Raw genomic sequence first — 12,408 nt, forward strand, 5'->3', positions numbered from 1 at the left:
ATTTTAGCTGCGAAATTCAGATGGATATTTTCTTGGCACAGTTTAGACCCCTTAGTGCCGATTGAGCATTGTTTAAATTCCATGGCCTACCTGAGTATTGTTGCTGACCATGTCCATCCCTTTATGACTACAGTGTACCCATCTTCTGATGGCTACTTTCAGCAGGATAATGCACCATGTCACAAAGCTCAAATCATCTCAAACTGGTTTCTTGAACATTACAATGAGTTCAAAAACAAAATCGAAACAATATGCGATGAGATATCCAGCGCCCAGCTTCCTTCCCACACCAACACACCAGGTCCAACATCGCACTCAAAACTTTCCTCCTTCTGCCCAGTTACCACTGAGGAAATGCCAAACTCTTTTCCAATGCCCACCTCACCACCTGTCCCCTAGACCATGTCCCCTCACAATTACTGCAACCACCTTCCTGCTCTATCCTAAACTCTAACCCACATCTTCAACCTCTCCCTCTCCTCCGACACCTTTACTTCCCCACTCAAACATGCACTGGTTACCCCCATGCTTTAAAAACCCTCACTGGACCCCACCTGTTTAAATAACTTAAGACCCATCTCCCTGCTCCTGTTTGCCCCGCCTTTTTCATAACTGTATGAGCTCCTACCTCACTGATAACAACCTTCTCGATCCCCTACAGTCTGGCTTCTACCCACAACATTCCACTGAAACTGCTCCTACTAAAACTCACCAACAACCTACTAGCTGCTTCATACTCATACTCTTGGACCTTTCTGCTGCATTCAAAACTGTTGACCACCCACTCCTCCTCAATAAACTACACTTCCTTGGCCTCCGTGATTCTGCTCTTTCCTGGTTCTCCAACTACCTATCTCAGCATGCTTTCAGTGTCACGTACAACACCATCTCCTTTGCTCCTCTTCCTCTTTCTGTTGGGGTACCCCAAGGCTCCATCCTTGGGCCCCTCCTATTCTCTCTCTTTACCTCTTCCCTGGGCCAGTTGATAATCTCCCATGGTTTCCAATACCACCTCTATGCTGATGACACCCAGGTCTATCTCTCGACTCCTCAACTCACTCCCTCAATCTCCTCACGTATCACAAACTTACCGAGCAACATATCAGTATGGATGTCACACCACTTCCTCAAACTCAATCTTTCTAAAACTGAGCTTGTATCATTTTGTGATCCCCTATCCCCTCCCCGTGAGTTTACCATTGAGATCAACAGCACAACCATTGGTCCCTCCACACACACCAAGAAGCTTGGTGTGATCCTAGACTCTGACCTCTCCTACAGCCCCCACATCCAATCACTGGCTACATCTTCACCTTTACCTCCGAAACATTTTTCCAGAATTCGCCCCTTCCTGACTAGCACCACCACAAAACAACTTTTTCACTCCATGGTTATTTCCCGCCTTGACTACTGCAACTCTCTCCTTACTGGCCTACCTTTACACAGGCTAGCCCACCTTCAGTCTATTATAAATGCTGCTGCTAGACTAATACACCTTACTAACTGATCCGTATATGCTGATCCTCTCTGCCAATCGCTTCACTGGCTTCCCCTATCCCATTATATAGAATTTAAAATACTAACCACAACATACAAAGCCATCCACAACATTGCCCCCTGCTACATCACCAACCTCAGCTGCAGATAATGCCCAAATAGTCCTCTCCGCTCCTCCCAAGACCTTCTGCTCTCTAGCTCCCTTGTTACCTCCTCCCATGCTTACCTCCAGGACTTATCCAGAGCCTTTCCCATACTCTGAAACTCCCTGCCTCTGTATGTCCAGACAGCCCCTATCCCTGAAAACTCAGGGAAGCCTACCCCACCTCCACTAAAGAACTGTACCCGAGTCACCTCTATAAGACATCTAATGCAGATATTACCTTTTATACTACCTCCCCTTCCCTTTAGATTGTAAGCTCCATAACCAACCTCCTATTTTTTTTGTATTGAACTGTATTGTAATTGTACTGTATCCCCGTCTACATTGCAAAGCTCTGCGTAAACTGTTGGTGCTATATAAATCCTTTATAATAATAATATCAGTAAAGTCAGATGAAAGTCATGATCTGACTAGGTGGATCTTGAACTAACATATTCATTTGTAGATTTTAGCATTGTTTCTCTTATGACAGGTTTAATTTATAAATTTATTGATTTAATTTTATATCAGGCCATCCCATTTCTCAGACACTGCTTGTCTGTGATGATTCTAACTATAGCTGAATTACCAAATGGCGTTTGCGTTACATGGGGTGTTGTTCACACAAGAGACTTAACTATACAGTAATCTTGTTTGATTAATAAATATCAGTGTGTGTTTGTTCACCAAAAGTACTTTTTCTACACATCATGACTGCATTGTCATTTTGGTCTTCCAAGTTTTATTCAACTTGTATCAGTGCTGTAAAGAGACACAGCGAGCGCCAGTTATAATTTTCCAGACAGTGCCAAATCGCTCAGTCATGTAAGGCACACCATGTTCATGAGAGTCTCTGTTCGCCTGATTGGCCTGAATAGGACAGCTGTACTTTCCCAGATTTAAACCTGTACATGCAAGGGCCAGCATTGCATCACACCACCCATGACCGCTGCCCCCTCAAGCAACTATGGAATTAACATCCCAAGTCAGGGAAAGGCATTTGTAAATGTGAGACAATTATTAACACTTCCCCTGTCAGAGAGAATCATTAAGCCAGCTTCTAGCCAGAGCACTGCCCTGCAGCCACCCTCATGCTAAAGCCATAAAAAAAAATCTGTCCATCCACTAAGAAATAAATTATACGGCGAGGAGTTTTCCAAAAGTCAAAGCAGATCCAAGATAGTGACTGTGTCTCTCATTCAGATTCTGGGGCCAGTTTTTCTTCTTCCTCCAAATCCATCTCCGTGATGACAGAGAAGCATAAAATCTGGGTATAGCGAGTGACAGCAGCTACAGGAAAAAGACAAACCAAACACAAAAGAGACTATAAGTGCACTGAATTGTGTTTTGCTTTCTAAGGTAAAAGTAGGAAGTACACAATGTTCATACCTGCTACACGCCTTAAGAAGTTTGGTCTCTTGTGTTCAGGGACCCGTACAATTAGGAAATAGACTGGAACTCCAGAGAGAGCTATGCCTATTCCAATCAGAGAGTTGATAAGGTCACTATACAGCGGCACGGCAACCAGGAACACAGTGCAAAGACAAAATATCACCGGAAATACCAGACTGAGCTAAAAGGGAAAAACAAAAATTATATTGCAAGCTGTTGTCTAAGGCAGATAGCTAAGACCAGAATTAATGGTTTTAAGAGTTATCCTAGGTGAGAAAGACGAGAAGTGTGGGCCCGGGCCCACAGAAAAGGTAGATGACCCCCAACTAGGAAGTGGGGGTGCATAAAAATAAAAAAGGTGAAAACGTAGTAATCTACAAAAGGTGAATATCCTTATTTTTAGTTTCCTCCAAATTTCTTACATCAGTTCCACTGTTTTAGTGTTTATAAAGCAATCCCTTAAAACAGGTTAAAAGAGAACTAGGGTCAAAGCTCTTTTGGCCCTACATCTCCTGTGGGTAACAGGAGTACACTTCGTTCTGCACTCCTCTGACCCCTTTTAGCTGTCAGTGGGTTCAATTCTGCTGTCGTCCCTCAGCCGGTCCAGGCTCTGGATCGATCCTGACTTTAACCACTTCAGCCCTGAAAGATTTTACCCCCTTCCTGACAGGAGCACTTTTTACGATTCGGCACTGCGTCGCTTTAACTGACAATTGCGCGGTCATGCGACGTTCCACCCAAACAAAATTGATGTCCTTTTTTTTCCCACACATCTTTCTTTTGGTGGTATTTGATCACCAACAAAAGAACAAGAAAAGAGCGACAATTTTGAAAAAAACGCATTATTTTTTACTTTTTGCTATAATAAATATCCCCCAAAAATATATAAAAAAACAATGCTATCCCCGGCTCTTAGAGGGGATGTACAGGTATGCCCATTTGCCCACCGCTGCCATTGTGCCGAGGTATATCGGCATGCGGGAACTGGTTAATGTTGGGATCCACCCAGATGCCTGGATCAGCAGCTGGCTCAGCCTCTCAGAGAGCCGCTCCACAAGCTGGCACTCCAGTAAGTGCTGAAGGGGCAGAGAAGAGAGCTGGTGACTTAGTCACCGGCTCTCTGCTCACTGAAAAAGAGAACTGAGTGACCAGTGGTCTTGAATTTTTCAGTTCTCGGTCTTAGAGGCGGCCATTGACAGATGCAGCTTCGGACCGATGCTGCATCCACCTAGGTGAGTATAATTGTTTTTTTCAATTCCTGAACTTCTCTTTTAAAGTAATTTTAAACCCTCAGTTTTTTGCTCACATTTAGCAGCTAATTTAATTACATACTGAGTATGCAGCTTCTTTATCTTTTAATCAATGCTTATGTTCCTGTTTAAGCTGGTATCATGATTACTGCCCTAGGTTTCTGGTTTCAGGTTAGCTAATTTCTCTTGCAGCATCCTATGGAGCCAACCTTGCATGCAGAGACTAGAGTTGTATCTTCCTACACTGTGTGCATCAATAGAAACCCACAGCCCCATAGCCTAGGATGGCAAGTCACTCCCCTGCTCCTCTCGCCTCCTCCCCTGTTCCTTCTCCAAGCTAACAGATTGACTGGATACTGCACTGTCCATTGCCAACTCTTGTCAAGTGCTTGGGTAAGAATTTTAACAATTAGTTCACTGGGGAATGTTTATTTTATTGTGCTCAATGTGTTAAGCTATAAAATACTGAGGGTTTAATATTATTTAACATCACAGGACAACCAGAACACAAAAAAGGTGTTAAACAGCGAAAATGCAAGAAGCAAGAAAAGACATCAAAGAATCAAAACAACATTTATGTAAAATAATAACCTTGAGTGGTCGAGGCCTGTCTGGCTCCTTCCAGCGCAAATACAGTTGTCCGGCGATAGAGAGACCCACAAACAACCAATAGCTGAAGCTGTAATAATTGATGAGCTGGAAGATGTCCTTAACACACAGGTACACCAGAGCCATTGCTCCCTGTAGACAGACCGTGGTTAGCATGAGCACTCATACAAATCTCTCTAGCCTTTTTTTTTGTTTTTGCTTAGCAGTTGCATTTTTATTAAACAGACTCTATCACTTTAAGAATAATGAAAGCTGTTGACCGCTATGAGCTGCGTGTAAGTACCCAAAGATGTCTGAACACGCTTGCAGCAGATTTCAGTGTCCTTTGCTTTTCCATAATGCTAGATTGGTCTGATCAGGCAAAGCTCTGACACTTCCTGGTAGTGTCGGTGTTTTCTGCTAAGCCCCACCTTCACACATTCCTATTGGCCTATTAGTGTAATGAAAAAGCTCTGCCCAATCAGATCAGTATTTGTGCAAAGTAAAATATAATGGAAGCTGCTATATGCATGTGAAGGCACCTCTGATTCCCTTTACTTTATACAGTACCTATCAGCAATTTTTAGTGTTTTTAACATAACATTTCTTTAAAGCTTAAGTTTAGATCTTTTTTTAACTCACAAGGGATGGCACTTACATTGCATGAGAAGTGTCCATTATGCTGGGGGCTTCCCTGTTTGGTGAAAGCTCCATTCTTCTGCACCCCCATACCCCTGCAACTGTGATCTTTGGTGCTGCGGGGTTTAATAAAAGCCACTGGACCTGTCACAGGTGCTCGTCAAAACTGATGACTATGCCTGCTCATTCTGCTCCCTTCCTCCATTCATAAAAGCTGCACTATTGCTTCTTACAATGAAAATGAATGTAGGATGAGCAGATGAATGAAAGGTACACCTCCTCCATTTATAGAGCACTTTTCATTGCAAGTACTGCTCTTATTGAAAGATGGAGAGGGCGAAAAGGGTGGGCATAGTTGTCACTTTCAACGAGTTCCTGTGACAGGGCTAGTGGCTCATATTAACTTCGTCAGCACTGAAAGATCAAAGGTGTGGAGTAGCTGTAGGGATGGGAGCCCCGAACATATATACCCATTTTACAAGTACTGCTTTCAAAAGAGAGCAGCCGCTAGAACAGAGGAACACTTGTAAACCTTGAAATACGAAGAAAGCATATCCTTTTATAATGTGTACTTGTCTCAATTAAAAGCACTAAGTGTCTTTTTGTCTCTGCTATCAGCATGAATCACTTCTGACAAGTTTTCCAGACACCAAGAGAGAAATGGTGACAGGGGAGGGACCTTCACCGCACCCTGCGCACTCCCAGCACAGTCAACGGCAGGGACCAGAAAGCTCCTGACGCGATTGGGAGCATTCCGATCATGTGACAGCCAATCACAGCATTACATGACCCAACTTCCTGCATCTAGAAGTTCTTAAAGGGCCGGGAGGCAACGAGGGGAAGGGTTTAAGTTCCCCTGCATACAAGAGACATTAGGTTTGATTTACTGAGGAATGCAGGCTGTTCACTTAGCAAGCTAAAAGTTGTAAAAATACAGTGAGCCTGTGTTCACTTTAAATTCTCAGTCATGTGCAAGGAAAATTTTGCTGAAACATGACTGGTTAATTAAAGTGAACATTACTTCACATAAGTTTACTAAGCTTAGTAAACATTCACTTTGCTAAGTAAAGCTGAAGTCCATTGGAAGGCTGCAGAGAACAGCACATGAGAATGATACAGTGCCTGGATGACATTTCCTAGATGAAACTAAAGCCGGCCATAGATGGTTCAAATCTCAGCTGGTTCAGCAGGGACCAGATGAGGTTTGATCCATGGATGGGCAGCCTGATTGTACCATCGATCAATATGGGTGCAACCAGCATGTCCGATTTCATGCGATTATTGCCAGTGGCTATAGCCACTAGCAGTAATCATTGTATAGCTCCGCGGGAAGGATTCCCCCATCAACACTGACTGTGCTAATGGGGGAATTAAAAAATGTTCTTTCCTACAACCCGTAGTTGCAAGAAAGAAAATAGCATCATCTATGGCCTGCCTAAATCTTTCAGTGTTTGTCTACTCTAGACTATCTCAGAGGAAAATTGTAATATAATTTTTTTTTTTAAATCACACATCTATCTTCAACAAAGAAAAGACCCCATTCAAATTTCGTGTAGCAGAAAAGCACATTCCCATTCGTTTTTTTTTTTTTTTTTGTGCGTTTTCCACACATCCCGCATAAGGCAAGCCCATTCACTGCAGAACTTTTTTGGGTGTGGAGCGTTGCAATGTGGCGTGAAAATAAATGCATGACAAAATGTGTACCTGCTTACCATGTTTAGGGTGCCACTATGCATGTTATGCCAAGATTTTAGCGCAATCTGGAATCACAGGCAGAATTGCTTGATTCTGCCCCATGATTTTTATATGCTAAGGTGTGAACAAAGCCTAAATGATCAAATGTTTTACAGGTATCCAAGAGTAACATTCTATCTGAAGCTCCATACATACAGTATCTAACCATTTTACATGTACAGTACTTCTTTCAAAAAGCCACCTTTTTAACCGTCTAGTGCCAATAATTTGGTAATACTTAATCCTGGATGATGCTTCATTATCTACAAATGATGTATAGTCATATATTCCAATTACATTGTCTATAATTTCATTTTCATTAGTAATGCAGCAATTAATAACACCCCTTAGAAAAATATTACTCCTAAAAATCCACTGTCTCCTATGTTACTATGATTTTTTCTTCCACTTATGGTGATTTTGTCTTATGAGACATAAGAGGGCTGCCATTGCAGCTTTCCTTTTGAAAATGCTAGATGCCTGGCTGTGTCTGAATTCTGTATGTTTCAGTCACAGTCCTGGAACAAGCATGCTGTAAATGAACGTGTGTCAGAACTACTTATCTCAATATCTGTCCCAGAGTCAGTGACTCAGATAGCATTGATATCAAAACCATCAGAAGGACAGCCAGGGAATTAGCATTCTCAAAGGAGAGTTCAGTAATGGCAGCATCCATTAATTTCTCATAATGTCCTGTACACACGATAGGATTTTCCGACAACAAAACCGTGGATTTTTTTTCCGACGGATGTTGGCTCAAACTTGTCTTGCATACACAAGGTCGCACAAATGTTATCGGAAATTCCGAACGTCAAGAACGCACTGACGTACAACACATACGACGAGCCGAGAAAAATTAAGTTCAATAGCCAGTGCGGCTCTTCTGCTTGATTCCGAGCATGCGTGGACTTTTGTGCGTCGGACTTATGTACACACGATCGGACTTTCCAACAACAAGTTTTGTTGTCGGAAAATTTGAGAACCTGCTCTCAAACACGGACTTTCCGACAACAAATGTTCTATGGAGCATACACACAGTCAGAATTTCCGACAACAAGCTCTCATCGAACATTTCCGGTCGTAAAATCCGACTGTGTGTACGCGGCATAACAGTATTCATTTAAACAAGGGGCAGGTCGCTCCTACCTTATATCACTCTCCTTTTTCTCTGTACATAGCTGGGAGCTATTATCAGAAAATTCTATTCATTTGTCTTTTCTGAGCTGAATTTTTATTCTGGGTCACTTACTATGAAAGTATTCATTTAAAGACAGTCGGGCATTTTTCAAAGGAGATCAGCCATGGCCACCTCTGTATTCCTCTCAATACATTTTTTCCATTAAATAATTTCACCAGGCATACAGCTACATCCATAGTTGAACTACATGTGTTATAAATTGATTTACTAGCCAAATGATTTGCAGTTCTGTTCAGGAAGTCTTGTGATTTACACACATACACCACATTGCATAGTCAATCAGCAGACACCTACAGTACATGGCCTATTTGAGCTTTGAAGCTTGAAGTGTCCCCTCTTTGCCTCTGCCTGCCCATTGGGCTCTGAATCCATATCATCACCACTGTCCAAGGAGAAGGAAGATGACCCAGAAAACAGTCATCTTGCTGACTGGACAATATGGCACATGTGTGAAATACAAGACTAACTGAACAGAATCATCTTTTCCAAACTATTGCTGTAAGGCAAAAGAAATGACCAGGATACATGAAAAAAACAATCTTTTCTAGGCAGTCATTGTGGTTGTTTTAGCGCCATTTCCATTTTTATGCAGTTTGGACTTCTCAGAGTCCCAGAGTTGACTGAATCTAATAAAGATCCAGCTATTGTATGGATGCTATATGGGTGCCTTTCATGTTACAACACCTTCCCATTTAGCTTTGTGACAGCAAATTGTCAGTCACACTTCCTCCAGCTGACTTTTCCATATACATCACAGCTTCCTTTTTTCATTATCTCTGACGAAATTGTTCAAAATGTATTCATTAATCAGCACTTTCCCAAACCACAGCATGGGCTTTCCCTCAGCCTATGCTGAGGTTGCTGTTGATTTCAAAACTGGTATAGTCCTGTCTGAGTTATTACAGTGATCATAAGATGAAATGGCGTAGGGAGCACCTACATTAAACAGCAAGGCAGGGATGGGCGTGAATCGCTCCACGTGGATCATACTGAGAGCGTCAGGAAGATGTCCTTCTCGGGATCCCACAAAAAAGAGCCTGAAACATAAGACACAATAAAGTGTAGCTATATATATATATATAAAAAAAAAAAAACATAAATGTTGCCAATCTTTAAATGAGGTGCTGCATTCATTTTCTTTTTCAAGCATTTTTCCCTGTTTTTTCATCTGGTGATTTAGCTAGTAACATACTTCCTATCCTAGTGTGACAATGTTCAGTCACTGCACTGAATCTAGGAAAAGCAGCACTGTTGCCCTCAGACAAGCGTGTTGAGACAACAGGACACCTTCCACCCCCGTACTGGGGGTGGATGCTGCCATTTTTGGATGCCTATTAGCACTGGTTGCTAGGATGCTGGCAGCCCAAATCACACAGTTTCATTGGTTGCTAGGATGCTGGTGGCCCAGGCTGCACAGTTTCATTGGTTGCTAGGATGCTGGTGGCCCAGGCTGCACAGTTTCATTGGTTGCTAGGATGCTGGTGGCCCAGGCTGCACAGTTTCATTGGTTGCTAGGATGCTGGTGGCCCAGGCTGCACAGTTTCATTGGTTGCTAGGATGCTGGTGGCCCAGGCTGCACAGTTTCATTGGTTGCTATGATGCTGGTGGCCCAGGCTGCACAGTGTCATTGTTAGCTAGGATGCTGGTGGCCCAGGCTGCACAGTGTCATTGGTTGCTAGGATGCTGGTGGCCCAGGCTGCACAGTGTCATTGGTTGCTAGGATGCTGGTGGCTCAGGCTGCACAGTGCCATTGTTTGCTAGGATGCTGGCAGCCCAAACCACACAGTTACATTGGTTTCTAGGATGCTGGTGGCCCAAGATGCACAGTGTCATTGGTTGCTAGGATGCTGGTGGCCCAGGATGCACAGTGTCATTGGTTGCTAGGATGCTGGTGGCCCAGGCTGCACAGTGTCATTGGTTGCTAGGATGCTGGTGGCTCAGGCTGCACAGTGCCATTGTTTGCTAGGATGCTGGCAGCCCAAACCACACAGTTACATTGGTTTCTAAGATGCTGGTGGCCCAAGATGCACAGTGTCATTGGTTGCTAGGATGCTGGTGGCCCAGGATGCACAGTGTCATTGGTTGCTAGGATGCTGGTGGCCCAGGATGCACAATGTCATTGGTTGCTAGGATACTGGTGGCCCAGGATGCACAGTGTCATTGGTTGCTAGGATGCTGGTGGCCCAGGCTGCACAATGTCATTGTTAGCTAGGATGCTGGTGTTCTGTAGTCCACAAAGGTGAACTGGCCACGGTTAATAACAATCCTTGTGGTAACTTCACTGCTTGTACAAGATGCAAGATAGCACTGAATTTCTGACAAGATCATCAGGTACTTTTTGCACTTAACAAACAGTAATAACCAAATGCTTTTACTTGTGTGTTTACTAGACTGAAATAGAGAAAATAAGAGGAGTTGTTATGTTTACAACCACCTGCCCAGAACATAGCATCTGTCTTCTTGGAAAAGCTTTACAGAAAACTGGCAAATACAAACACATGATTTATTTGTGTTTCTCACTCAAAGAGAAGGCAGACACTTTCTCTGCAGCACTCTACAGAGAATTTGGAACCATTCAGGGCTGGTTCACATCACAATTTCTGTGTTCTGGATGTGTTTTTGCATGCACGTTTTTGATGCAGTTCGGTGCAGTCTTGTTGCATTAGGGTGGTTTTTTTGCCCCCCTCTTTTTTTCCTTTATCTCAGTTAACCTATTCAAACCGGCGCCTGCCGGGACGCAGGGCGGGATTTATGATCATGTGACCGCCCGCCGTGATTGGCAGTCATGGTGGTCACATAATCGGAAAGTTCCTATTCACAAGCAGTGATTGGAAACTTTCCGTTAGTCGCCGGTAACTGTGCGCAGCGTGAGCGCTCTCGGCACAGCTCTTTTTCCCAAGGCCCACCCGCAGAGAGGCCACATATTTGCATGCAGCTGGTGCCAAGGTGTTATGGATGCGCATTTTTGATGGATTCCAGTGCGGTTTTGATGCGCTTTTCCACATTCCAGATGATTTTATACAGAAAAAATGCAGCAAATTCTACTTTTAGTGACTGTACTGGAACACACTGCACTGATGTTAATCCCTTCACACCGACCGTACGCAAATTTGCGTTCATGGCTTGAAGGGGTTATACCAGATGATGCCTGCAGCTGCAGATATCACCATGGTACCGTGTTTTTATAGCCAGCGGTTGGCTCTTTAGTGATGACAACCGATGCACCTTATTATAAAGGAGCAGGAGGGGACGTTCCCCCCTCCCACCTCCTTCCACCGCTCTTCCCGGGCCTCCCGTCCCACCGGGAGACCCAAGCCACCAGTCGGTGCGTCCGACAGCTAGGCTGAGACCCGAATGAGGCTGGATTCAGCTCTGATCGGGTCTCTGATGTAAATTCCCGGAACCAACGTCACAACTTTTTTTTAAAAATGACAGTATTCAGAATCGCCAATTTTGACGATCTGAATACTTTTAAGTGCAAAAGAGGGATTTGGGGTCTTCCCGATCCCTCCATAATGAGTACCTGTCATCACCTATTACTGTCAAAAGGGTACATTCCTTGTGACAGCAATAAAAGTGATAAGAATTTTTTTTTAAAGGGGCAATGTAATTTTAGTGCATGAAATTTTCTTCTTTCCCCAAAAATTGCGTTTGAAAGACCCCCGCGCAAATACCGTGTGACAAAAAATATTGCAACAATCGCCATTTTATTCTTTAGGGTTTTTGCTTAAAACTTTATATATATAGATCTATATACAGTGGCTTGCGAAAGTATTCGGCCCCCTTGAACTTTTCAACCTTTTGCCACATTTCAGGCTTTAAACATAAAGATATAAAATTTTTATTTTTTGTGAAGAATCACCAACAAGTGGGACACAATTGTGAAGTGGAACGAAATCTTTTGGATTTTTGAAACTTTTTTAACTAATAAAAAAATGAAAAGTGGGGTGTGCAAAATTATTCGGCCC

At 43.2% G+C, this 12,408-nt stretch overlaps 1 protein-coding gene and 1 long non-coding RNA gene across 3 annotated transcripts in view; one reads left to right on the forward strand and one right to left on the reverse strand.

The window, feature by feature from the left end:
* Positions 1–2,364: 2,364 nt before the first annotated feature.
* The window catches only part of SLC7A7 (solute carrier family 7 member 7), a 68,357-nt gene continuing 58,313 nt past the window's right edge, over positions 2,365–12,408 (reverse strand). For both annotated transcript variants that reach the window (XM_073632257.1, XM_073632247.1), the window contains 4 exons: positions 9,381–9,477; positions 4,873–5,022; positions 3,029–3,212; positions 2,365–2,929 (listed from right to left, as the gene is read on the reverse strand). In XM_073632257.1, the coding sequence (XP_073488358.1) occupies positions 2,835–2,929; positions 3,029–3,212; positions 4,873–5,022; positions 9,381–9,477 (526 nt within the window). In that variant the 3' untranslated portion in view covers positions 2,365–2,834. The remainder of the gene's footprint in view (positions 2,930–3,028; positions 3,213–4,872; positions 5,023–9,380; positions 9,478–12,408) is intronic.
* Positions 3,220–12,181, forward strand: LOC141145511 (uncharacterized). Its single transcript, XR_012244570.1, has 3 exons — positions 3,220–4,263; positions 4,474–4,674; positions 4,777–12,181. It is a non-coding gene; the product is annotated as an uncharacterized lncRNA (long non-coding RNA).

This window comes from Aquarana catesbeiana, linkage group LG01 (genome assembly GCF_042186555.1).
Source record: "Aquarana catesbeiana isolate 2022-GZ linkage group LG01, ASM4218655v1, whole genome shotgun sequence".
NCBI classification, from domain to species: domain Eukaryota; kingdom Metazoa; phylum Chordata; class Amphibia; order Anura; family Ranidae; genus Aquarana; species Aquarana catesbeiana.